Here is a 27,578-nt window from a genome sequence, read left to right as displayed (position 1 = left end):
AAGCAACTTAATGAGAGCCTATGTCCTAAAAATGAAGAGAACTGAATATGTAACTCAATGGCAAAGCACCTTTGGGTTCAATCCCCAGTACAAAAAATATTTGCTTTTATTATACTGGTTAATGGTTTTGGCATAGTTTAAATATTATTATTTTTTTGTTTTAAAAGTGACTAAAATATAAAAATAAAATTGCTTGTGTATATATTATGAGGTTTTCTTACTATCTTACTGAATTCTAGGGTTCTTGAAATTTCCTGCATGAATGAATGGTTACATAGAAATGGGGAGTTTTACTTCTACCTGTTTTATATTTTAGCATTTGTTTGTTTGTTTGTTTGTTTGTTTTGCTTTGTATTTGGTGCTGGGATTGAATCCAGGATTATTCTCCCACAGATGTACATTCACAGGCCCTCCTTTCTTTTTTTGAAACTTGGTCTTGCTATGTTGCTGAAGCTGGCTGGTCTTGAGCTTGCAGTCTTCCTGCCTCATCCTCCTGAATAGCTGGGATTACAGATCTGTGCCACTGTGCCCAATTCTATCTTTATGGTTTTTGTTTGTTTGTTTGTTTCGTATTGGGAATTGAACTCAGGGGCACTCAACCACTGAGCACATTCCCAGCCCTATTTTGTATTTTATTTAGAGACAGGGTCTCACTGAATTGCTTAGTGCCTCACTTTTGCTGAAGTTGGCTTTAAACTCATGGTACTCCTGCCTCAGCCTCATGAGCAACTGGGATTATGGTAAAGCACCTTTGGGTTCTTTACCACTGTACCAGGTTCTTTACAGTTTTTTTTAATTGGTTCTTTTTGGTTATACATGATAGCAGAATTCATTTTAATATAATTATATGACCATGGAATAGCTCTTATTCTAATTGGAACCCCATTCTTGTGGATGTACATGATGATAGATCAATTCTGGAGCAACTGCAACTTGATTCTACTGGGACAAGTGAGAATTCCAAAGATGGATCTCCAGAATTGCCTATCTTAAAGTTAAGGGAATGATATGAACTGCATTTCAGCCTCCATTATTTGGAATTATACTCAGGGTCTTTAACTGCTTCTGCAACTAGAAAGTCTTGCATGTTGAGAAAGCAAACTGTTAGTGGCCTCCCTGAAAGTCTTAGGTTGCAGAGAACGAGTGAAACATTAAAGTGAACCCCTTATTATCCATAGAATTGGAAGTAGGAAATTGAGTGTAGTTGGAGTCTCTCAGCAAAATTTGTTTGAGTTTCTTAGACTTTGTTCTTTCATTTGAAAAATGAAGATGATAAAAGCTCCTACCTCATTAAGTTGATGTGAGGATTAAATATGTGTAAAATTTTCAGCATAGTTACTGACAAAATGTGAGCCCTAAGTGAATATTAGTTCTAATTATCTTAATGGTGGTAAACCTACTCCCTCAAATGAAGATTTTTGAGGTTTTAAATTGGAGATTCTCAACTTAGGATTAACAAGAGAACCAGGGTAAGAAATAGCCTTCTGGTTGAATATTCCTTTGTTCCAACATGAACCACCTACACCATAAGGCACTGTTCAAGAGGTAACACTATGGGACTGTCATCTGGAATTTATCCAAACTTCTTTTTTAATTTCTAATTCTTTATACTAATTTCAAGGCATTTGTTTTCTTACTTTTGCTTTAATAATTAACATACAAGTCTGAAATTTTGTTCTTTAAAATTCAGTGGAATGAATCTGACCTAACTTTCCCATATACATATATAAATATATACCACAGTGAATCTCAACATCACATACATCCACAAGACTGGGATTCTAATTGGAATAAGATTTTTTCCACGTTTGTATAAATATATCAAAGTAGCTTCTACTGTCATGTATAACTAAAAAGAACAAATTTTAAAAATTTACAGTGTAAAGTTTTACTCATATTCCTCCAAAGTTCTTACTTAATATTATATGTCTTATATTCATGTAGCATAAATATAAAATATTTATCAATAAAACACACATTAAATATTTAAAGCTGTGGTTAGCATTTTATAACTGAAGTTTAAAACTATTTCTTAATCAGAAATACCAAAATAAACATGGAATCAATATTTGTCTATAAGAAACTTTGCTATAACAAAGGTTATAGAACTATGCATGAACACCTAGATAGAAACAAAAGAATAAATTGACCACTTGAGAATTGAAAGAATCTTTAAAGACAGTTGTTTTTGTGTGTGAATTGAGCTTCTCAATATCCACTATAGAAAATAATGATGCTCCATGATGCTTTTGAATTCACACTTGAATCTGTACTGTCTTCAGAGATTTATCCTCCAAAGAGAATAAAAATAAAAAAAATAGTAATATAAACACTGTGACTTTGATTTGTTAATGAAAGATGAATGAATTCTCATTTCAGAAGGTAAGTCTTTGGCTTCTGTTAATGAATCTGACTTATTGGTTTTCATTTCCAGCAATCAGCTAGTAGGCAATATTGGCTGATTTGCTGCTTTCACCATTAGTTTCACATGAGTAAACATTCATAATCCCAGCTACCAGGATTCCTTGTTATCCACCCATTCATATGGTCTTTCAGTGCTATCCAAACTTGGTATTCTACCAAAATGCTGGCTTTAAGATGCCTTGGGCATTTATTGCTATTTAGAGACTTAAATTGAAGATTTTAAAATGTAAAGATTAAAAAAAAAGCTTTGTGGTAAAACTTACTTTATTAGGCATCTGAGTGCTTTAGATTAAAGGCAGGTTTTAAAAACCTTTGTATATACACTCAGAAAATTTGGAGATGATCAACCTGGTCCATAGCACAGTGATTCTTCTTCTTTAATCTATACATTTTTAGTTCTTCTTTAGTTTATAGTTATTAATCTATACATTATTCAGCTATATAATATTTTGAAAATAATATTATTTCATGCTACAAAATACCAATTAGAAATAATTATTGTAGTAAGAAGTGATTTGATTTATTCAAGTGGGTCTACTTTAATTATTTACTGAGTATCAATTATGTTTTGTCATAGTAATTACATTGATATTTCATTGATTTTTCTTGTTAAAAATAACATGTGAACATAAGTAATAAATTTATAGTAAATAACCTTACTCATCACACTAATTTAGAATTCCTGTTTATACTATGAAGAAAAATTTTGTTTCTTCTTGTATAAAAAAAGATAATATTTAACTGATAGATATTGTGAAGTACATAAAAACCTAGGTGACTTTTTTACAGATCTGCTGTCAGAACTTTTAAAGTTCTGATTCATTCATTGCTAGGTTCATTAGATTTCATGGGAGATATTATTTAACTTCATTATTACAGAACTACTAAATGAATGGGCAGTCAGACTTCCAAGGTTTTAGAGTATTTATACTAATGTTGTAAATTCCAGTTGTTATGTACAAGTTACAATCTGTTTTCAGATTTCGTTAATGCATCTGCAATAGTGAAAGTGATTAATGTTATTCTATGTAAAATATAATAAATTATACATCCTTGTGTTTACATATGTAATCCTTAGCTGTATTCTTATCATTTAGAAAGTATGTGGTAAATGTTAACTATTATTCCATTCCTTCTTGCAAAACCCTATGCATATCCTTTCTTTCTCATTATACTCTGTTTCATTTATCATTCACATATCTTACAATTTTATTATTTGGCTTTAGATCCACTTTAGATAGACACTGGGGAACAATATATTATATACAAAGTAAAAACATTAAATGGAAGAATTTTCCTGGAGTTTCTTTATTTAAATTTTTAAGTTGTACATAACACCTTTATTTTTATTTTTTTGCTTATGTGGTGCTGAGGATAGAACCCAGTGCCTCACACATTTAAGTCAAGCTCTCTACTGCTCAGCCACAACCCCAGTCCCTTTCTGGAGTTTCTGCTAAAAACAATTTTAACATTACAGACAGACTCATCATTGCATATAAAGAAATAATGGTACTTCAATATTCTTATTTATAATGACATTCTATCTGCCTTAATGAAAATGGAACCATGATATTTAAAAATGCTTTCATATCATGTTTCCCCCCAGGCCATTTTTCAGCAGCCACTGTCCCATGGATTCCCTGGTCACTGGGAACCACACTGCAGTGACAGAGTTTATTCTATTGGGCTTAACTGAGGATCCAGTCCTCCAAGTCTTCCTCTTTGTGATCATCCTGTGCATCTACCAGGTGACCATCTGTGGCAATCTCAGCACGATCATTCTCATCAGAGTCTCTTCTCAGCTCCATCATCCCATGTACTTTTTTCTGAGCCACTTAGCTTTTGCTGACATAGGCTTTTCATCTTCTGTCACACCCAATATGCTTGTAAACTTCCTGGTGGACAGAAATGCCATCTCCTACCTTGGGTGTGGCATCCAGCTTGGTTCAATTGTTTTCTTTGGGACAGTGGAGTGCTTCCTTCTGGCTGTCATGGCCTATGATCGCTTTGTGGCAATCTGCAACCCCCTGCTTTACTCCACCAAAATGCCCACACAAGTCTGTCTCCAGTTACTTGTAGTGGCTTATACAGGGGGTTTCCTCAATGCTTCCATCTTTTCCCTTTCCTTCTTTTCTTTACTCTTCTGTGGGCCAAATGGTGTCAATCATTTCTTCTGTGATTTTGCTCCTTTAATTGAGCTCTCCTGTTCTGATGTCAGCGTCATTGCATTTGTTTCCTCATTTTCTGCTGGCTCCATCATCATGGTCACAGCATTTTTCATTGCCGTCTCCTACATCTACATCCTCATCACCATCCTGAGGATGAGCTCCACTGAGGGGCGCCACAAGGCCTTCTCCACCTGCACCTCCCACCTCACTGCAGTCACTCTTTACTATGGAACAATTACCTTCATTTATGTGATGCCCAAGTCCAGCTACTCCACGGATCAGAACAAGGTGGTGTCTGTGTTCTACACGGTGGTGATCCCCATGCTGAATCCCCTCATCTATAGTCTCAGGAACCAGGAGATAAAGGGGACTCTAAAGAGAGTGCTTGGCAGGAAAATATTTTCTTGGTGACATCTGCTATTTTGTCAGACTTGATATAATAATAATATCCCATACATATAATAATAAGAGGAAGAAGAATGCCTGTGATTGAAATGTATCTGTCCATATGTCAAAAGTTAGTGCATGATCTAGTCTCTGTGTTTTCCTCTTCTTGATCATCCTATGCATCTACCTGGTGACCATCTCTGGCAATCTCAGCACAATCATTCTTTTTTTTTTATTGGTTGTTCACAACATTACAAAGCTCTTGACATATCATATTTCATACATTAGATTGAAATGGGTTATGAACTCCCAATTTTTACCCCAAATGCAGATTGCAGAATCACGTCGGTTACACATCCACAATTTTACATAATGCCCTATTAGTAATTGTTGTATTCTATCATTCTTATCAGAGTCTCTTTGCAGCTCTATACAGTAAACATAGGAGTTCAATTTTCAGATGACATAGTAAGTCTGAGGCTCATACTGAGTTAACTGAATAAAACTAAATCAAATCCATGATTAAGAACACAAGTTGGTTCACATAAAATAAAATCTGTTGAAAATCCCTTTAAAGGTGTATTTACATTTTTCCAAAAGTTGTTCTCTTTCATAAGTTAAGGTCATTATACTTTGACATTGTTTAAATATTAAGTGTCCCCTAAAGGTCCTTGTGGTAAAGTATTAGTCCCTATTAGTGTTCTTCTATATTTTTTCTCTTTACACATTGATTATCTGAGCTATTATTTATAATAATAGAAACCTAATTTGCCTCAATCCTTTTGGCTGTGTCCATTTAAAAAATCAGTTTATTCTGGATAGGGATGATAACTATATTGTGACTGAGAACACTGTAAGAGAAATGACAAAGTGCAGCCACACAGTAAAATCGCTGGAATTGATTTTGGAGAAAGGCTATCTGTGGGGGATGGACTTTGTGAGCCCATAAAAATCTGGTCTGTGTCCCTGGCCTTTCTCACCTAATTATGAAGTCCCCAGTTAAAAACAGGATGAGCGACCTCTGATTAATTTGTGAATTTCTCTGACATGTTCAAGCAGGTAAGTTCCTCTGCTGGAGTGAGATATGTTCTAAGCTCCTAAGGACTAAGTAAAACAAAAACAAACAATAAATTTCCAAGAAGAAAATTCAGCTTCTATGATGTCAATGATGCTATGAAGAGCAAACTTTTAGAGTGGAGTCATGGTCAGACCCACACTCTCCTCAAGATGCTCAAGCAGTCTTGGTTGTCCTTTCCTTGGAACTATGAGTATCATCTGAAGAGATCTCATTAATCTTCATATGCTAAGAACTGCCACATTTCTTTCCCTTTCTTCTCTCCAGTGTTCCCAACGGAAAGTTCATCTTTCTTTTTAATAGAAGCAAGGACATTAATCTTTTCATTGTTTTACTTATTCTTTTATACATTCAAAAATCATATTGAGTGATTATCAGGTACTGTCCTTGTCCATTGAGGATATGAGACAAACTTTGGAAGAAGTCGGCTTCCAGGGATTTATCCTCTAGTATAGGATTCAGACAGTGAAACTACAAAGTAAGTGATATAGATTATGAGAAGGGGATGAGACTATGCAGAAAGAAAAAAGCCAACCAGGGCAGGCTGATGCATCAGGAGTAATCAGTGCAGGTCCCACTGGGAACATAGCACCTGAGAAACAATCACAGATAAGGACAACTTATGGTGGATATAGTACCACCTACTCCCAGTTGTGAGAGCCAGATATCCCACTCACACAAGCAATCTACCTTAAGACTTCTATTCCAGCGGTAGCAGGGTCGGTCATTTTAGACAATAGTAGTGAACACAAATAAAACAAATGATGCAATGTTTAAATATCTCTTAAACAATTTTTTTTTCATAATGAGAGATTTTGACAAGTCAGAAGAAAATGTAACTAACTAGAACATTAGAGTACGTGTTTTTTTGGAATGAGAGTGGCATAAGTGAAGAGATTGATATGTCCCTCTGAGAAATCTGACTGGTACACTTACATAAATCTCCAGGATACAGGGAAACTTTATAATTAAAGTAATTAAACTTCATAATTAAAGTAATTAAACCTTGCATACATTTGCAGCCCACAAAGGTCTAAGGAATCTCAAACTTTGGATATAAGATGATCAGGAACAGGTAGTGTCTCAGATAAACTAAATAGCAAATAACATTCAAACAGAGAAAATTGATGGCCAGCACAAAAGGAAACAAGTTGCCAAATTGGAGCCAGTGAAACAACAGACAAAACAAACAAAGTCACTAAGATTTAAGATATGGGATGAATCAACATAGACCATAATATTACTTTGGTTACAAAGGTAAAGGCTACTTGAAATACATAAAATCACAGGAAACCAAAATTAATGACTAAATAGTATGCAGAATAATCATATAGAACTTCATAACTGAAATCTTCACCATGCCAGCAATTTATACCAGGTGTTTCCCTCTGGCAAACGGGTGTTTAGATAAGCACAGGCACAGAAGCAGTCTAGCTTAGAAGAAGCGCCATAATCCAACTGGAACCAATCTATTTTATAAAAATGTCAGATATATATATATTTTATAAAAATGTAGTTTTAGGATCTCTGCAAGGATTGTTTATAGTTATAAAAACCATCACACTCAGAGATGGCATAAAAAAGAACATATTTCATGTATTGTCCTCCCAAATCAGTATTGTTATGAGTAATGTTGTCTGCAACCAGCTGGTATTTCAGCTTCTTAGGATTTAGGGGAAATAGGAAATTCAGCCAAGGTCAAATTTGGTCTCAGATAAATCAAAATATTTTGTTAACCCTTTACCCTAAAGAGTACAGTGCATGTCATCAGGCATCCTAAATGCAGTACAATTTTGATGTACAATTCTTAACCAATGCATTGGTTAAGTTTCCATTATAGGTCACAGGAGTAACATAAGACCCTGAATGTTATCACTTGAGAAATGCCCCACCAGCTCTGTGGGCCAAGTACACAATTCTCAGAGAAATTATGAAACATCTTCAGATTTTATAAAAGGTACTACTTTAATCTTCATGGTTCTATAGTTTTTCTTTGGCAGAGTTTTAGAGTTTTCAAATCCTTTGCCAAAGCTATACACTTATTAATTAATGAGGCTATTCATAAAACATTGGTTTGCAAAATTATGGGGTTTTTTTGATTTTACAATAATTTTTCTCCTAACTACATCAATGTTATTGGCACATGTTAATCCTCTTGGTAGGAAAAAAATTAATAGTTAAAACAAAAACTAAAACTCACCTCTTAGGAAAATCAAATGAAAAAGGTCATGACCTGATTTTTCAGGACACCAATTTTTAAGTAGCATTAAGATGAAAAACATAAACCACAATAGACAACATTAGACATACGTAGAATATATTTAGAGCACAACAACCCACAGCAAAGCATAAATTAAAGCATATTTTTGAAAATTGACCTAGAATTGAGAAAGAGCATGCCTAAACTTGTTTTCATAGTTGCCAATTGCAAAATATCCTTTTAAATGTAGTACAGTAAAGTTAGATATCAACAAAATACAATGAGAAAACACATTTGCTGATAAACAGGTTAATATATATTAATTAGTTCATGGGTCAAAGAAGAAAATCACATGATATTAGGAATCAATTGTATAAGAAAAATTCTACATATAAAATAATTTGGTTGAGATATACAGTTTTTTAAGAGAATTCATAAACTTAAATTCACTTACTAGAAAAATTCTAAATATTAATGACTTCCATTTATTTCAGTAAGGTAGAGAAGATTATAAAGACCATGGTGTCAAAGGCAAATAATTCTAAAATTAACAGCTAAAATTAATCTAATTGAAAATCAATTTACCATGGAGAAAAACAGCAAAGCCAAATATATTTCTTTTCTTATATTGATTTTTGTCAGCCTTATCATATAAAAATAAAAGGGAAAGTAGAAATAATCAATATAAAAAAGTAAAAGAATATCATAAAGGATTTTGCAGATATTAGTAGTAATAAAAATTAATTATAAACAATTCTATGGTAATTTTTATAAATAATTTCAAGATCGGTAAGTCTAGCCCAAACTAACTCAAACCCAGGAATCATTTAACCATTAAATAAATGTAATTAGTATATAAAAGTCTGCCCACAAAGAAAAAGCATAGGCAGATATACCTTACTAATTATTTTACTAAGTAATAAAGACATTCAACAAGTAATAATTCCAATGCACTATATAAAGTCATTATTAGCACAAAAGAGTGCCCACTTCAGCTTAGGATGTGTTTACACTAAAACTCAACAAAGACCATAGTAAGAGCAATTATAGTCCATTCTTTTTTTTCTGAAACTAGATGAAAATAAATTCCAGAATATTAGCAAACTTGATTAGCAAATTATGAGAATAATATATCAATTTGTGGTTGGATTTATTCTAGGAAGGAAATGTACATTTAACCTTAGAAATTTAATAAAGAGATTGAGTAATTAAAAAGAAACAGAAACCTTTCAACTGAAAAGTACAGAAGGCAAAATGAACAAGGTGATAAAAGTCATCAATAGCAGAATAGATCAAAGTGAAGGAAGAAGCAATGAGATCAAAGATAGAACATAGAAGGTTGGAGAAGAAAAAAGAAAAAAGAATGAAAAGTAATGAAGAAAGGTCACAGGAACTTTAGATTAGCATCAAAACAGAGAATATTTGATCCATTGAGGTTCAAGAGGGAGAATGTCCAAAGGGGTCAAAAGCTTATTCAAAACAATAATAAAAGAAAACTTCCCAAACCTAGAGAAAGATACAAAAATCCACGTAAAAGAATGTCAAAGATAATCAGTCAGATTCAACTCAACCGGGTCTACTCATAGACATAAGCAAGCTCTCAAGTGTTGAAGACCAAGGGAGAGTTATCAAAGCAGCAAGACAAAGTCGTGATGAGTTTAAGGGTCAGAGCACGGAACTTGAGAATAAAGGAGCTGCAGGAAACTTGGTGGGTACCTAAATGCAAGGGAGCTGCAAGTAGAATGACCCCCCCCAGATAAACTGAGAATAAGAGTGTTCCAATTAACTCATGTGGAATCTAAAAAGCTTATCCTCCTTGAAGTAGTTGAGAATAGTGCTAATCAGAAGTCAGGGAGAGTGGGGGAGGTGGGAAAGTTGGGGGAAGTTTGATCAATGAGTGCTAGGTTACAGTTATAGACCAAGAATTTCTCCTTCTCCTGTGCTATTGCATGGTAGGGTAACTATAGATAGCAGTAAGCTATAGGCATACAATATATACATGCATCAAAACATCGCATGGTATCCCAATAATATGTATAATTTTTATAAAGAGCCTTGAAATCTACAGTTAGCAGAGGATGGAAATCAGTCTTGGTAATTTGTTTGAAAATTTAGAGAGGACATTTTAGAAAGAGGGGAAATATGCAGAAGGATGAAAACATTAGTATAAACTCTATCCAAATCCTAGGTTTGACATAAAATTATAGAATGCAATTGAGAGAGGCTGGAAATGATTTGTAGGGCCTCTTTAAGATTTCACAGTGAGACTTATGTCAGTGAGTCAGCCTGCTAAAGAAAAAAAAAATATTTTTTTTTTGATGGCTTTAGGTTGAAGGACATAATGCCTTGTGGAATCAGACATACCAGAAGGAACATGAGGTAAACATGTAGGGTAATAAGCAAAGGAGTTTGTCCCTGAGCAGACTATGAGGGTAGACAATAATGGTTATATACAACAAAATAAATCATTTTAAGATGCCCTGCTTCCTGGAACTTGTCACAACAGCTGCAAAAATAATAAGGCCCAATGTTAACTCTAATACATGTAAAGGAAGGTGGGGTATTCAGGTGAGTTGAGTCAAGTATTTAGTGCTTTTGGCTTATTCCCTGTTGCCTGAACGGAATATGGGCACTTAGGTGCCTCTTATAAGAGTTTCTTAAATTGTTTTATTGAGTGGAAAGAGAATTCCAAGACACTTGAATAAGGGACATTCCTATGTATACAGAAGTCTAGAATTATCCTAATTTTCTCAACATTAGAATGGTCACTAAATCAGTAATAATTTCCTTCTTTACTATGTTAGTCCTTCAACTCCAATGCTCCTTCAGTTTGATTCAAAGGTTATTTTAATTGGAAAGTATTGCAACATCATCATACTAACCCCAATTAAGCAGATAAATTATTTCTTCTGAATTCTGGATATGCTTTCCTTCACTTTCATTAAAAAAGGGAAAAAGAATTCTGAAGGACACCATGGATGAAGGTGTCCCTTTGTGGAGGGCCAGCCAAGCCTTAATGAGTCACCTGGTTCCATAAGTAATTTCTGTACAACAAACTCTAGGACTTTCCTCTCAAAGGGGCAAGCAAAAATAAGCCCTAGAGTATTTGTCATGTTTTACTGAAGCCTTCTTTTCTCTCCCAACATGCATACAAATATGTACCTCCTCTTCATTGAATGTGTCTATTTCCCTTTCGGAGTGGGTGCATTCAGTGGTTCATATGGAATATTCAGTTCCCATTTACCTAAAGCAAATAAAAAACATCTACTTTATCAAGTCATTTTTGGAATTCAGGATCCATAATTCTGCTTCTAAAAGGCAAGTGCAAGACTCACTGATTTTGTTAAACTGAATTTTCATTTGTTCAACAAGAAATTGAAAACAAAAGAACTATTTTCATCAATTTTAGTTTTTGACCTCTGTGGAAACCATTCCCTCAAGCAAGACAAGCATTGTGCAACAGTCATTCTGGTTCCACCTAGCCACCCCCTGGAGACTGCAGGGTCTGTGACAGCCAAAATCATTGCTGAGCTTGAATAGTCGGGAATATGAAAAGGTAAATCAGAAGAAATATCCTGACACTTAGGGAAAAAGCTCACAATCCTATGCTTTCTGTTCATTATTACAGATGTCCAATGCTATGAGGAAAAATATATTACAGTGGTCAGAGTCCTTGATCCAGGTGAACAATTATGATTGTTAAGTATTCTGTGGAGAGGAAGGGAGGGAAAAAAAATCAGTGGGCACATTTTGCATATGAATGACATAGTCCAGAACTAAGAAGGCGTCATTTACTGTACTTCCTGTCTTATTTTAGATTTGTGGTGAAAACCCCTTGATGTGTGGGGAAAAATTTATAGTTCTCATCAAAAAAGTTGCCCAACTGGAAATCTACCAGTATTTCATTTTTATATCCTTAAAAGAAGTTATTGAACCCTGATGCATGACCAAAAATATACCTTGGGTACTTACAGATATATATATTTTTTAATCTCACAGCACAGCTGCACTGTAAGGACAATTATTCCCCTTTTACAAGTGCAAAAACTGAGGGTTAAAGAGATTAAGTATCATATGCAAGTCAATACAGCTGACCAGTGGGTGGCCCAGGATCTGAGTTGTCTGACTCCAGTCTCCATGACTCTGTGATCAGCATAATCAACTCACAGAGTGTCACAATGTGAGTGTGTTGCCCCCTGAGCTGTGCTTGAGTCAGAAGGCAAAGGGCAGGAACGCTGCTGGAAGCTAAGCCTCATTCCTCAAACCATAGTGTGTTCACAGAGTCTGAATTTCAAGGGACTAAGAAGCATGTCACAAATTGAATGGTCAAAGAAACTAAGGATGCTTAACTTTAGAAAAGGGAAGGCCATGGAGGCATGATAGCTATACTCAAATACGTCAACATATTGATATAGAAAGTAGAGGGTTTATATCATTAAACTCATGGTGAGCCAACTGATAAAATAAAAACAATTTTAATAATAGAGTTAACATCAAAGGCAAGCAAAGCATCCTGGTGTGAGTAATTTAAACATGTAATGAAGATTAATCAAAGAAGAGAAAGAACACATTTTTTAATGTGTCAAATATTTGTTCCTGGTACTTCACCATTCACCAAAGGACTCAGTTCCACCATTGGGGAAACTAAATACTTATTCTAAAATCAGAAATTTTAAAACTTTTGAGAAATGAAGACATTTTAAGGACCCTTAATATTGATATTTACTATTTCTGGTAAATGCTTAAAGTTTAAGAACTGCAATAATGTTGTTGGCAGAAAATTTTGTTTCTATGACATTATAATTAGTAATCTTGAGTAGAAAACCACAGCATCATGTTAACGTGATTCTTGAAAAGTTCTATACTGAAGAAGAAGCATATGTAGTAGGGGGATACACTGAGAAAAGTCATTGAAGCTGCCTTATGAAGCTCACCAAGCACTGAGCTAAAAAATTTGACATCTGTTTATTATAGTATTTCAACTATGGAAGATCACTCATGAACATGGAAAATATATCATTGATAATATTATGTGAAAATTTACATTGCAATATGGAATATACAATATTAATATATCCCCAGATTAAAATAAATAAAAATGTATAGTAAGGTATTATTAAGGTTAAGAATTTATAGGTGAGACCTTTCTTTAGTTGGTAAAATATATTCAGGACAATAAAAGAAAACACATGCAAAGGGATTTGTAAATTGCTGGACATTGTCTAAAGGAATTGCTATTTAGCTGAAGTTGATGGCAAGATAAGATATGCATAAGTGCAATTTTCAGACATTGAAATAATTCCTAAATAAAATAATTTTTATTTTATACTATTTGAAAGAAATACTTTAAAATTATTAGTATTCTTTAATTTCTTATATTGATAAATGCACTTTGCTCTTCTAATTTTCACTGAATCTTTAGCATGGCTGCTGTAACTTTTTGTGTCTTTCCTAATTAATGATAATTATTACTTATCATTAATTTTGTTTCTTAGGACTGTTTCAAAACAGAGGAAATTGTCTTGTCCCAAGAAATTGGCAGAATATGGAGAAGGCACTAAACTCTTTTTTAAAAAATTTATTCTAATCTGTTATATATGACAGCAGAATGCAACTCAATTCATATTACACAAGTAGAGCACAGTTTTTCACGTTTCTGGTTGTACACAAAGTAGAGTCACACCATTCATGTTTTCATACATGTACTTAGGGTAAAGATGTCTGTCTCATTCCACCGTCTTTCCTCTCCTCATGTCCCCTCCCTTCCCTTCACTGGGTACTAAATTCTTTAACCAAAGTGTAGCCAATAACTCAACAAATCAATGAGTGATAGGGAGAAACACATGCAAGGGATTTGTAAATTGCTGGACATTGTCTAAAGGAATTGCTATTTAGCTGAAGTTGATGGCAACTTCAGCTAATTTGGGTTAATATTTTCCTTATGGCGAATCATAGGGATAAACTCCCTTGGAGCACAGAACACATTTCCTTTGAAGTGTTGTTTTAAGAAAAATAAATGAGAATGGGCAATGAAGAAGGAGGAGGAGGAGGAGGAGGAAGAGGAGGAGGGGGAGGAGGAGGAGGAGGAGGAGGAGGAGGAGGAGGAGGAGGGGAACTAAGAAAGGTATTACAATTCAAATGTATCATATTTTGTTATGGTAACCTCCTAATGCTTGATTCAATTTATGAGATTCCTAGTTCACATAGTAAAAAGTTTTGAACAGCTGAATGTCCAAAAGGGATGGGTGCTCAATTAAGTAAAGATCTATCACTCAGTGTGTTATCATGCAGATCTCAAAAATTATGTTTGTGAGAGATTATAAGGTAATACAATTTTCATATCAAAAGGAAAAGCTAAAATATATCTACAATGTGCTAAAAGTTATATTAAAGTATATCTAGAGAGGAAAATTCCTGGAAACAAATGTACCAAATTTCTAATGGCTGACGTGTGATAGTAGATATGTTTCATTGTAATGTTTCTTTTGAATTTTCAAGTGTTTTTTCCCCAACATCATTATTTAGTTTTTATTTAGAAACAAACCAAGATATCGCTTATATTACTATTATAGCACATTACATGAACTTAAAAAGTCTCCCCTGCCTTTTGTCTCTATGAATGCTGGTTCTGGTTGCCCAGCCTGTTCACAACACTAATCATGCATACATTCACCAACTCTTTCTTCATCACTGTTTTTGCACAAGCACTAGGTATTTGTAATGCAAAAATAAATCAATTATTGCTGAGAATATGTAGTCATTGAAGAGAATGAAAGGTAAACAATAAGCAAACAATCATAAATCAGTATAAATAATAGCAATTTGGAGATCTGCAAAACATAATGTCTATAACCAGATTCACCCTTAGGAGTCAGAGAAGGCTTTGGAGGGATATGAATCTGGGAGGATAAGGACAAGTTGCCCAGCATAATGGAGGCAGGAGCTTCCAACAAGAAGAAAAGTAGAGCAAAGGAGAGAAAATAGAGCACATGGAAGGGACTTAACATAGTTCAGGAAAGTTGGTCAGTGTGAGTGGTGGATGGAAACATTCTGAGAGACAAGTCAAGTCTCATGCAGGGATGTACCAGGAAGAATATCCTTATGCAGTGCTAATGCGATTACATTTTATCATTAAGACCTGAGAAAGCACTAAAAGATTTAAATGAATAGCTTTGGCATCCTTTTTTTGGTCTTTTTTTTTTTAACCAGCAATAGTTATATTTCTGTGGATTATAAGAGAAAAATAATAAAAGGAAGGAGAAAATAAAGTACATAAAACATAGAAGAAATTTGACTAGGGACTAGGGAACTCTGGAAATGAAAAGGAGGAGATGAAGAGATTAAAATGGGTATTCAATTGTAAATAGAATCAATAGGATTTTATTAGAGATGATACAACAAGAGGAAGAGGCCTAGGAAGACTCCCAAGTCACAGACATAAGAGACTTCGGTGGATGGTGATGTTCTTCCCCAGATATAAAATGCAGGAGGAGTGGTTGAAGAAAAGATATGAGGAAGGTTGGATTTAAGGTACTTGTAGGATTCAGAATAAATCACTGAGGATGATGAGAAGAACAATTGAAACTATGGGTCTGGACCTTGGAATAGAGATCTGTTTAGGAGTCATGGTTTGAGAGACACGTTTATATAAATAACACATGAAGAAAAGAATATAACTAGACTGCAAAGAAGGAGCTCAATTATGCTCCTTTACTGAGGGGACAAAAAACGAAATCCAGCAGATCATTGGTACTGTGTGCAGAGGAAGAGGATAATATGAAGGAGTCTAATGAATAACCCAAGAAAACCAGGAATGTGTGGAATGAAAACATTAAACAAGCATTCTCATTTCCCTTAACAGGAACAAGTTACACAAGAGATGAAGGTTGGAAACCACACCACGGTGACAGAGTTCATCATCTTGGGGTTGACAGAGGATCCTACACTTTGTACCATCTTCTTGGTGATATTTCTAGGAATATATGTTGTCACTTTAGTGGGCAACACCAGCATCATAGCTCTAATAAGAAGCTGTTCTCAGCTTCACACCCCCATGTACCTGTTCCTCAGCCACCTGGCTTTTGTGGACATTGGGTGTTCCACAGCAGTCACACCTATAATGCTTATAGGATTCTTAGGACATGGAACTATCTTCCCTGTGGCTGGCTGTGAAGCCCAGCTGTGTTTTGTGGTAACATGTGGGGGCTTCCTACCTGGGTGGCTGTGTGAATGCTTGGACATTTATTAGTTGTTTATTGAGTCTATCTTTCTGTGGACCAAATCAAATTGATCACTTTTTCTGTGACTTCTCCCCTTTGTTGAAACTTGCCTGCTCAGATGTCTCCTTAATTGAAATTATCCCTTCCATCTCCTCTGGCTCCATCATCGTGGTCACAGTGTTTGTCATTGCCCTGTCTTACATCTACATCCTCACCACAGTCCTGAAGATGCACTCCTCTGAAGGGCGCCACAAGACCTTCTCCACCTGCACCTCCCACCTCACTGCGGTCACTCTCTACTATGGGACCATCACTTTCATCTATGTGATGCCCAAGTCCAGCTATTCCACCAGCCAGAATCGAGTGGTGTCTGTGTTCTACACCATGGTGATCCCCATGTTGAACCCCCTCATCTACAGCCTGAGGAACAGAGATGTAAAGGAGGTCCTGAGGAAGGCAACTGTCAGAATATATTCTTAGGATCTAATTTTTGAATTGAAGACAACTTATCTAGTGTTCATTTACCCATATCACACTTATTACCTACCATATTGTTATTTAGCAAACAATAACTTACATTTGCTATGTGCCAGGTCTCAGTCTAAACATATTACATTCATTTATTCACCTCTTTCTTTAACAACCCGGTGAAGTGTTCCTATTATTCCTAATTTACAAGTACATAATTTGAAACAAAGAGTGAGTAAGTAGTGATGCAGCTAACAACATATGGGTCCAGTACATAAATTACAGAAGTTCTGGTTCAAAAACATCTTGCTTTTCCATTTAATTTTCACAAAAGTACTGTGATTCAGGTAATTAAAAATCCCCCTCAATTTGCAATGAAAAAAAAAAAAAAACAAGTCTTGGAGAGTTCCAATAGTTTGTACAGGTAGATGTGGGTTCAAGTGCTCTGTTTCCAGGTCCTGTGCAGTCTAGGCCATACCTCAGTGGCTATAAAGACTTCAGCACTGCTACTGAGATAGAGCATTTGGGTTGAGTGATCAAGCCTTATCTAGTACCTTCTGTCAACCATTTAAACAAACTCTACCCCTAAAAAGACCCATGTGGTAGAGACTTAGGAACTAGAATAAGAATAGAAAACTGGATTGATTCTCATCTTTAGGGAATTGGGTCTTGAACCATGATCCCATGATTTCACTGGCAGTCTATCCATATTTAAATACATGTCAAAACCAAATAGTCCCTTGGGCTGGGGATGTGGCTCAAGCGGTAGTGTGCTCGCCTAGCATGTGTGCACCCGGGTTTGATCCTCACAAAGATATTGTGTCTGCTGAAAAACTAAAAAATAAATATTAAAAAAATTCTCTCTCTCTCTCTCTCTCTCTCTCTCTTAAAAAAAAAAAAACAAATAGTCCCATTGCCATAATGTAATCTTCTTTTATTTGTAGAAATTTAACATGATATCTTTTATTTCAAAGCATTACAATAAATATGTTGACAATAATCATCATTGCATAGGTCTAAATCTACAAAGAAATCTGTGGAAAAAAACCTAGAGATATTGTCCACAGATACAGATGACAGTAAAGGAATTTGCGGAAGTGTGATCTATTCTTCTTCACATTATTTCCGTAATAATGGAAAAAGTAAGGAGAGATTTTCGGCTATTCCTGCTTGCAACCTCATTTTTGTTTATCATGAATAAGCTTTCTCAAAGCAAATTCTTTGATGATGTTTAAACCTACATGATAAATATGCAGAGCCTGCTTTGATGTCAATCAAGCGTTATCAGGGCTGGCTTTCCCACCAGGTCCAGCTCTCTCTAAATATTTGTGTATTTGTTTGTTTGTTTTTTTCCAATCTCATCATCAGCCTGACTTTGGGAAAAACTGCATAAAGGCCATGCAGGTCATGGCAATTAATCTTCAATATAGAAGGAACTCACACAACTCAGTAGCAAGAAAGCAAATAACTTGATTAAAAAATAGACAAAGGACCTGTTTTCATCAACTTTTTTTGCTGCTGTGACTAAAAGACTCAACAAAAACAATTTTAGAGGAGGGATAGTTTATTTGGGGGCTCATAGTTTCAGAGGCCTCAGTCCATAGACAGCTGGCTCCATTCCTTGGGGTTTGAGGTGATGCTGAACATCAGAACAGAAGAGGGTGGCAGAGGAGAGCAGCTCAAATGATGATCAAGAAGCACAGAGAGGGAGATTAAGCTCAGCTCACCAAATGTATACCACAATAGCCCACCTCCTCCAGCCACACCCTATCAGCTCTCAGTCACCACTCAGTTAATCCCATCAGGGGAATTAATTCACAGACTTGATTAAGGTTCTCACAACCCAACCATTTCTCCTCTACATGTTCTTGGGTTGTCTCACAGATAAGCTTTTGGGGACATCTCACATTCAAATCAGAAGAGGTTTCTTCCCTATTTTAGGCCTAGTTGTCTGTCCTTGAGCACACACACACACTACAGGAAAAAAAAATGTCACTGGAAGATCTAGAAAGTGACCATCTCACAAATTATCAAGTGAATTTCAACACACCATCCAGGTACACCTCGGACCCCAGTCAGGGCACATCTGGAATATAGTCTTTGAATTCTCTTTTAAAAAAACCCCTGTTTTCCTCAATGGGCAGAATCACAGGGACAGGAGTCCCCTGTGCTTCTCCTTTGCTAGCAAAGAAATAACTTTCTTCTTTCTTTTTCTCAAATCCATGTCCTCCTTATTAGATCGTCATCAGGCACAAGGATGGAGCTTTCAGTAACAAGGCCATCATGAAAACTGTATGGAGGTTCCTCAAAAAGTAAATGTTAGAACTACTGTAGGAGCCAGCAGTTATTCTTCTGGGTACATGTGCTGTGGAATTCTTACACAGAAACACAAGATACCAGGGCATCAGCAGGAAGCAGTGTTTATTAGGGCCAGCACTGGCTCAGCTTTTCTCATCCAAAGACTGAGCACTGGATGCAGGAGATGTTGCCCTATATACCCCTGGCTAGTTCCTCTTTCATTTGCCAGCTCTTTATCTCCTATATAAATTAATACACATTCTGATTGGGCATTCTATTCCTATACTGTAGAGTTGGAACAATGATACAATTGAGTTGTGAAAGGTTCACACTGACACTGATGGCGCCACACAAGCTTTTTATTTGTTTTGAGAAGGTCCCTACCACACAGCCCAAAAGAAATAAAATCAATATCTCATGGAGAGAGCTGAGCTGCTGAAAAGACCCCCCGTTTCCCTGTCCAAGGAGAATCACACGAAACACTGGCTGCAAAAAGCACGAGGGATTTATTGGGGGACACAGGCGCCTGCGGGTGCCCAGCAGAACCTCAGCCGGAGCTTTGGTGAGCTGGCACACCGGGCTTGGGGATACAGAGATTTTTATAGGGTAAAGGGGCTGTTTTCGCGCGGGGGAAACAATAGGTTTCTTATTGGTTAATTTTAAACCCAGCATATAGATTACCTAAAGGGCAAAGTTGTTTTTCACTGTATGTTACTAAAAAAGAACCACATAAAAGCTACATATTTGCACTCCGGTCTTCCTGCTCCTGCTCATTCAGGCATGCCTAGGGACCTGGTCCTTTGTCCTTTCCCAACCGGTTACACCTAACTAATTATCTGAAAAATACCTCTGGTGCCTGCATAGGTTTGTGACATGCCTCGGTGGTTTTGCAACTAGGCCTGAGGTTGTTGGGCTGGGGTCTTTCACTGCCATGTTCCCCTCAATTTATCAGGATAGCCAAGATATAATAACGACCTAAGTGCCCTTTAGTGGATGAATGGATAAAGAAATTGTCCATACACAATGGACTATTATTCAACCTTAAAAAGAAGGTTCCCTGCCATCTACAACAACTTGAATAGAATTTGAGGATTTTATGCTAAGAGAAATAAGTCAGATAAAATATTACATGATTTCAATTATATGCAAAAATCTTTTAAAAGGCAAATGCAGAGAAACAGCATATTGGTAGTCAGCAGGAGATGGGAGAATGGAAGATAAAGGTCAGAAAGTACAACGTTGCAGTTATGTAAAATGAATGTCTAGAAATCCAGTGTATGGCAGGACTATAGTTAATACTATCCTAAGAAAGTAAATTTTAGATGCTCCTACTGATACTGCCAGTTACTGGTGATGGATTCTGCTCCCTCACATGATGAGGTATAACATTTGAGAAGCACAATGAGGCAAGCATATTCATTTTAAAAGAGGTAATATAGACTTCTCCCGCGAGGGAGAAGGAGGGCATAGCTGATATCCGCCTATCCCCAGGAGTAAAGGCATTCTGCTTTTTTATATGTCCTAGGCTTCCTTTGTTCTCCTGCACCCTTCCCCCTTATCTCTCTCCTTCCTGTGTGCATGACTAGGTCCAGGAAATGCAAGGAGGGATGGCCAAAAGGTGGGAAACAGGTGAGCTGGAGGGGCCAGAGAGGAGTGATCCCAGTAGGAAGGGGCCCAGGGTAAATTAATAGCAACTTTACAAGTCCCTTAGGGAAGGACATTTCCTGGGACAGGTCACCTTAACAACAGGTTGGAGCAGGGGCAGGTTTTTGGTAAGGGTGGAGGAAGGGCTCTGAAGGAATTAACATTTCAATTCTTCCATTCTCTGGATCTGACTCTTGCCTTTCTGCCTGTCTAATTCTGGCTTCACTACCACCAAACGAAAAGATGTGGCATGAGGGATAAGTTAACTTTCTTAACTGTAGTAACCATATCACTATCAAAATACCATGTTTTATACCTTAAACATGTACAATTCCTAAAAATGAAAAAATGTGCCACTTCCTTTTGGTTTCATGGTTTCAGATGAGAAACATCTTTCAGATTGGTTTTCAAGGAGTCCTTTCTTTCTGGCTACTTTCAGTATTTTTCTATCTTTCATTTTTAAAAGTGTAATTTGGAATTTGGATGTGCCATGGCATGAATTTCCTTGCTTTTAAAAAAACTATTATTGTGCATTTTCCCAGATTCCTGGTTCTGTGACTCCATATCTGTTTCATCAATTTTGGGACATTTTCACCCATCATTTGTATGAATACTGATTCAATTTCCCATTTACTCTCTTCTTCTGGAGACCTACCATATACATTAGCTGTTTTTATTGTTTCACAGGTATATATAGCTCTGTTTTTTCTCTTTTCCAATCTATTTTCTTTACTGTTTAGATAGGTAAATTCTGTTTATCTTTATTTAAGTCCTATGTATCTCCATTCTGTTATTCTGAACTCTACTATAAAGTCCATCCAAGAAGTTTGTTTAATTTTAATGATTTTATTTTTCAGATTATGATTTTTTTATATTATATTATTATTTATTTTCCTCTTGTTGACTGGGGGGTCGATTTACTTTTACTGTTGATTGACACATAATAATAATAATACATATTTATGGGATACAACATGATATTTCTATTCATAATATATTTTGTAATTATCAAATCAAGGTAGTTACCATATCCAACACCTGAAATATTTCTCATTTCCTTGTGGTGAGAGCATTCAAAATCCTCTCTACAAGCTATTTTGAACATATAAAACATTTTTGTTAACTAGCCACCCTACTGTCCAACAGAGAGACAGAGTACCAGAACCTTTCCTCCGATTTAATATAACATTGTTAATAGGTACAATGTTACAGTTTTATAATTCAGTTTGGTTTATTATTTCAACTTCAATTTCTTTGCTGAATTTTTTTTCATTTCTTTCAAGAAAATTAGTGTTTGTTTGGTGAAGCATTTTTTTAAACATATTTTCTTTTCTTTTTTAATACCTTTATTTCACTTATTTATTTTTATGTGGTGCTGAGGATTGAACCCAGGGCCTCGCGCGTGTGAGGTGAGTGCTCTAGTGCTGAGCCACAATCTCAGCCCGGTGAAGCATTTTTTTGATGGCTGTTTTAAAACACAATTAGATCATTTTGACGTCTTTGTTGGTGTCTTTGTCTTTTCCTATTCAATTTGTGAACATTTTAATTCTTGATAAGACTAGTTATTATTGTATTATGGACATTGGGGATATCATCATAAGATATATACGTGTGTGTGTGTGTGTGTGTGTGTGTGTGTGTGAGAGAGAGAGAGAGAGAGAGAGAGAGAGAGAGAGAGAGAGAAGCAGTTTTCCTGTTTGAGGTTAAACTAGAATTTCTAGGAAAGAGTAGATGTTTGGACTTCTGCTGGGCCCCACTGGAGAGGTTCTGACCATGGAAATGTACAAGGCAGTGTTCCTCTGGTGAGCAAACTCGAGGGGTGGGGGGTGTTATAGGTGCCCTTTTCCCCAAGGTTGGAATATTTTGCAGTCTTCCCCAGGCACTCTTGAGATAACCAATGTATGCTTGGCAGGAGCACTTGTCTAATCATAACCCAAACATCTCACATTGTGACCAAATGTAACCTATTGATATAAATAAAGCCAGCAGCTCAGAGGAGCAGCCATTTGGCCACTTAGCCATTGCTGCCTCTGCATCTTGCTGCTGTCTCCTTTTGCTTTCTTTACACCCCACTGATACCAGAGTACCAAAAATGGAGTGTGACTCACACTGCCTCCTTCCAGTTGAGTGAGGTGGAAGTCTAGCACCCCCTCTGCCCTGTTGATTCCTTTCAGATGGAAGCAGAGGAAATGGGGTCCTGATGTGCATGCCTCCTCCCTCTGAGTAAGCTCTGCTCACCACTGGGCAGTGCTGCCTCTAGGAAGGAGGAGGAGGAGAGCAGGTGGCACTGCTTTGTTGTTGCAGGTGGGGAATCTCAGTTCCCACTGGCTGCACACAGGGGAGGGGACAGAATACCCAGAGTCTCACCTCACATCATCTCATTAAGTCTGTGGCTGCCTGGTAACACAAGAGGCTCATTTCCCCAGTAGAACCATCAACACCAGCCAGGCAGGGGGCTGGAAGGAAGGGAGGGAGGAGGATCAACCCCCTGGTTGGCCCCACTGAAACCTGAAGGAGCAGGACGATTCTACCTTTTCATTAGTGTTGTCTGAAGAAGGGCGAGAATTGCTAACAGGTGTTCTTTTAAGGCTACTTTTCCCCAGGTTTTTGACTAAGGACAGGTTTTTGTTAAAATTTTTTTGGTCTGTGTCTGTTGGTGGTCCTGGGTTGGAGGCTCTGTTTGCTCCTTCACGGTAGATGGAAGCAATAAGGAAAGCCAAGAGACTCTCTGCTATTTTCTTCCTCCAGTCTTGAGATCACTTAGAATCTGCCTTCTGAAGTCTTCCTATATTCATTTGTTGTGTTATATCTAGAGTTTCTTTTTAGTAATAAGAGGGAAGTCCTGGGAGGAATGAGGATAATTCATCTTCAGTTAACCAGAAATCTCTGCCTTCAAACATCAAAAAATACTTATCCAGATTCTTATTTTTGTTTGTTGTTTCAGAGAATCTCATACAAATTATCCTGCCACTGTCAATTTATATTCAGATTTGGACATCTCTGTATTTTGAACAGAAAGACTTTGCCAGAAGTAAATGTGTCAGAAATAGTGTCCCCTAGAGCCAAATGTTCTGTTTGTCAACCTTCTCAGGGTATATATCTTAAAAGAAATCAAAGAATTAAGAGGACAGCTGTGATCTTGATCCTTTGCTTATCCTCTATGTGTCTTCTGTAAAATAAGATCTCAAAGTCAGCAGAATCAATGGTTCAAGAAGGAGCAAAAGTTTCATTCAGCCATCCATTAATTTATCAATTTTTTCATTCATTCGTGTCTAATATGCATTTAAGTTCTAGGAACTATATGAAAATTAGGAACTATGTTCCAGGAACTGTGTGAAAATTAGAGTCTTGGGGAGGAGGAATTTTTTGTAGTTTCCTCTGTGAGGCTTCCAGCATTGTGAAAACACAAGCACCTGAATAAATAACTCCCAGTGCACTAAGTATTTTGAAGAAAACACCTAAGGTTCTACAAGAGGATAATGGTGTTCATAGTATGGTCTGAAGCTTTTCCAGAAGGCACCCTAGAATTGGTCAAATAACATATAGGTTGGTAGCTGTAGCATAGGTAGGTTTTGCCTAGGTAAAGGAAAACGTGTATTTTACGAAAAGTCCAGAGGCAGCAAATAATGGGGATATGTTTAAGAATTTGAAAGAAAAACAAATCATTGGTTCATAGTATCTGTATTCTCAGATACCTAGAGGAAAATTCATAAGAGATGGAAAGAAAACAAAGGTTATATTCAGGAACTTATAGGACATGTTAAGAAAGGTATCTTTATTCTAAAATCTTCAGAAATTTTAAGAAAATTATTTATATTTATGGCTATAGTTGGCAAAGAGAGAATGAATTGGACGAGACTTAGAGACAGAAGAGAAAAATCTAGATAGGGTTATATTACTTAGGTTTCCCCAGAGAGACAGGTTTACACACAGAGACATGAGTACACACATATGCACATAGACACACATCTATTTCAGAGAGGGAGAGAGAAAGAAAAAGAGACTGAAATTTTAGGGATTTTGTTCACATGGTTGTGGGGGCTGGAAAGTCAAAAATCCAAAGGTCAGGTGAGCAGATTAAAAATACGGTGAGAGTTGGTGTTTCAGTCCAGAGTCCAAAGCCACTCTGAACACAGAATTTCTTCCTCTTCAAAGGACCTGAGTCTTTTTTGCTTAAAGTCTTTATCTGAACACAGCCCATCCATACTGTGAAGGATGACCTCCTTTAGTCAATGACTGCTGATTTAAATGTCAATCACATCTAAAAAGATACCATCAAATGAGTGTCTATAGTGGTATTGTACCAAATAACTGGCCACCACAGTCTATTCAAGTTACCACTTAAAATTAACCCATCACAGTGGTGCTAACTATCATAAGCAAAACATGGAGGATCTTAATTTGAAGTATAAGTGCTAATAATGAAGATGGAGAAGAGTAGTAGATAAATGTTGGTCTCAGAATGGACAAGACATTGTGATCAAATATAGGAGTGTAGGGAAAGAAGTAAATTACCCTCACACTTCTGGATCAATAAGCTGAGTCAAAAATAGTGCCCCCTACTAAAGGGGAACGAGTTGTGAATAAAGAAAGGACAGGAAAAGATAAATACATTTTGTGGTCATCAGCATGTAGATGTAAAGATAAAACTCTCAGGGTGAAAATATGCATCCCTTAAGCTTCCTGACCATGAGTGACAATATCTAACCATGGGTGAGTCACTCCAAGCATGTTCCACTCTTTCCTCAAAGATTGCAGGAATTGTGTTCATTTATACATAGAAAGTCCCCTTTTGACCTGACAAAGAAATTCACACATTAGTCAGGGACATCTTAACATTTTCTTCTGTGGTGAGCCTTCTATATCCAAGGCTGAACTCATAGGCTAGGAACACAGACCAGAATTATAGGGGACCACAAAACCAATATCCAACAGATAATCACAGTGCAAAAACAAACTAAAAAACACATCTCTAGCAATTTTATTTTCTGTTCTACTTTGTAATTTTCTTTCATAATGCATACCCAATCATAAATGACATTATCATGCACATTGCAGGATGATTTGTGGTTGAAAATGAATACAACCTTAAAGATTGTATGCACAATCACTTCAATTTATAGTGATAATGACTTCTGAAAAAATATGAATACAAATGAAAAAGAATTTTATGCAGATTATGTTTATGGGAAATAATTTGTTATTCTTAAATATAAATTAAATTTAATAAAGCTAATTCATTACAAACTTATGATTTACTATTTGATATCTAAAAATAAACCCTTCTACATTTACTAAAATACTCCACATGGGCTAATTATGTACCAGTAGGTATATTTCAACCAAGGACACACAATTTCCTTTTATTAATATATCTATGAGATATTAGGACTCTATCTAGTCTAACCAAAAAACAGATAATTAAGAAAATATTTTCCTACCAAGCTGTCTCTTCAGAGCTCCCTTAATTTCCTGGTTCCTGAGACTGTAGATGAGGGGATTCAGCATGGGGATCACCACCGTGTAGAACACAGACACCACCTTGTTCTGGTCAGTGGAATAGTTGGACCTGGGCATCACATAAATGAAGGTAATGGTCCCATAGAACAGAGTGACTGCAGTGAGGTGGGAGGTGCAGGTGGAGAAGGCCTTGTGGCGCCCCTCAGTAGAGCTCATCCTCAGGATGGTGATGAGGATGAAGATGTAGGAGATGGCAATGACAAACACAGTGAACACAATGATGGAGCCAGCAGAAAATGTGGAAACAATTGCAGAGACACCAACATCAGAACAGGAGAACTCAACTAAAGGAGCAAAATCACAGAAAAAATGGTTGACTCGATTTGGTCCACAGAAGAGCAAAGAAAAGACAGAAAGGGTAAATGAAGCACCATTGAGGAAACCCCCTGTATAAGTCACTACAAATAACTGGAGACAGACTTGTGTGGACATTTTGGTGGAGTAAAGCAGTGGGTTGCAGACTGCCACAAAGCGATCATAGGCCATGGCAGCCAGAAGGAAGCACTCCACTGTCCCAAAGAAAGTGGCTGAACCAAGCTGGATGCCACACCCAAGGTAGGATATGATGTTTCTCTCCACCAGGAAGTTTACAAGCATATTGGGTGTGACAGAAGATGAAAAGCCTATGTCAGCAAAAGCTAAGTGGCTCAGAAAAAAGTACATGGGGTGATGGAGCTGAGAAGAGACTCTGATGAGAATGATCGTGCTGAGATTGCCACAGATGGTCACCAGGTAGATGCACAGGATGATCACAAAGAGGAAGACTTGGAGGACTGGATCCTCAGTTAAGCCCAATAGAATGAACTCTGTCACTGCAGTGTGGTTCCAAGTGACCAGGGAATCCATGGGACAGTGGCTGATGAAAAATGAACTTATGAGGAAAACATGACATTATATTAAAAAATTTATAAATATATGGTTTTATTTGAATTAATGCCTACATGGAGATTATTATAAAAATAGATCATTCAAGCAAAATTTGGTCTAATTTTTTTTTTTACTTTAGAGTCCCAGAGTTTATATATTTATGTGTAATGAGTCATTTTATAGTTTAAAAATTGTTTTTAATGGAAACATTAAAAACTTTCTACAAAGTTTGTGTGCAAACATTTAAGTAGCTTTAACACTACTTAAAATATAAAAATATGGCTTGCAAAAATAACAAAAAGGAATCA

The 27,578-nt window shown here is 36.4% G+C and overlaps 2 protein-coding genes and 1 pseudogene across 2 annotated transcripts; 2 read left to right on the top strand and 1 right to left on the bottom strand.

Annotated features, from left to right (window-relative positions):
- The first annotated feature begins 4,055 nt into the window (after positions 1-4,055).
- LOC144254404 (olfactory receptor 5P76-like) lies at positions 4,056-5,003 on the top strand. The gene has a single exon (XM_077797565.1). The coding sequence runs from the start codon at positions 4,056-4,058 to the stop codon at positions 5,001-5,003; it is 948 nt and encodes a 315-aa protein (XP_077653691.1).
- Positions 5,004-16,121: 11,118 nt separating this feature from the next.
- Positions 16,122-16,953, top strand: LOC144254577 (olfactory receptor 5P1-like; annotated as a pseudogene).
- Positions 16,954-26,304: 9,351 nt separating this feature from the next.
- On the bottom strand, positions 26,305-27,249 carry LOC144254403 (olfactory receptor 5P76-like). Its single transcript, XM_077797564.1, has one exon. It carries the CDS (start codon positions 27,247-27,249, stop codon positions 26,305-26,307), a length of 945 nt encoding a protein of 314 aa, XP_077653690.1.
- Positions 27,250-27,578: the final 329 nt, after the last annotated feature.

Source organism: Urocitellus parryii, chromosome 4, assembly GCF_045843805.1.
Source record: "Urocitellus parryii isolate mUroPar1 chromosome 4, mUroPar1.hap1, whole genome shotgun sequence".
Classification (NCBI taxonomy): Eukaryota; Metazoa; Chordata; class Mammalia; order Rodentia; family Sciuridae; genus Urocitellus; species Urocitellus parryii.
This window is presented reverse-complemented; position numbering and strand designations above follow the sequence as displayed.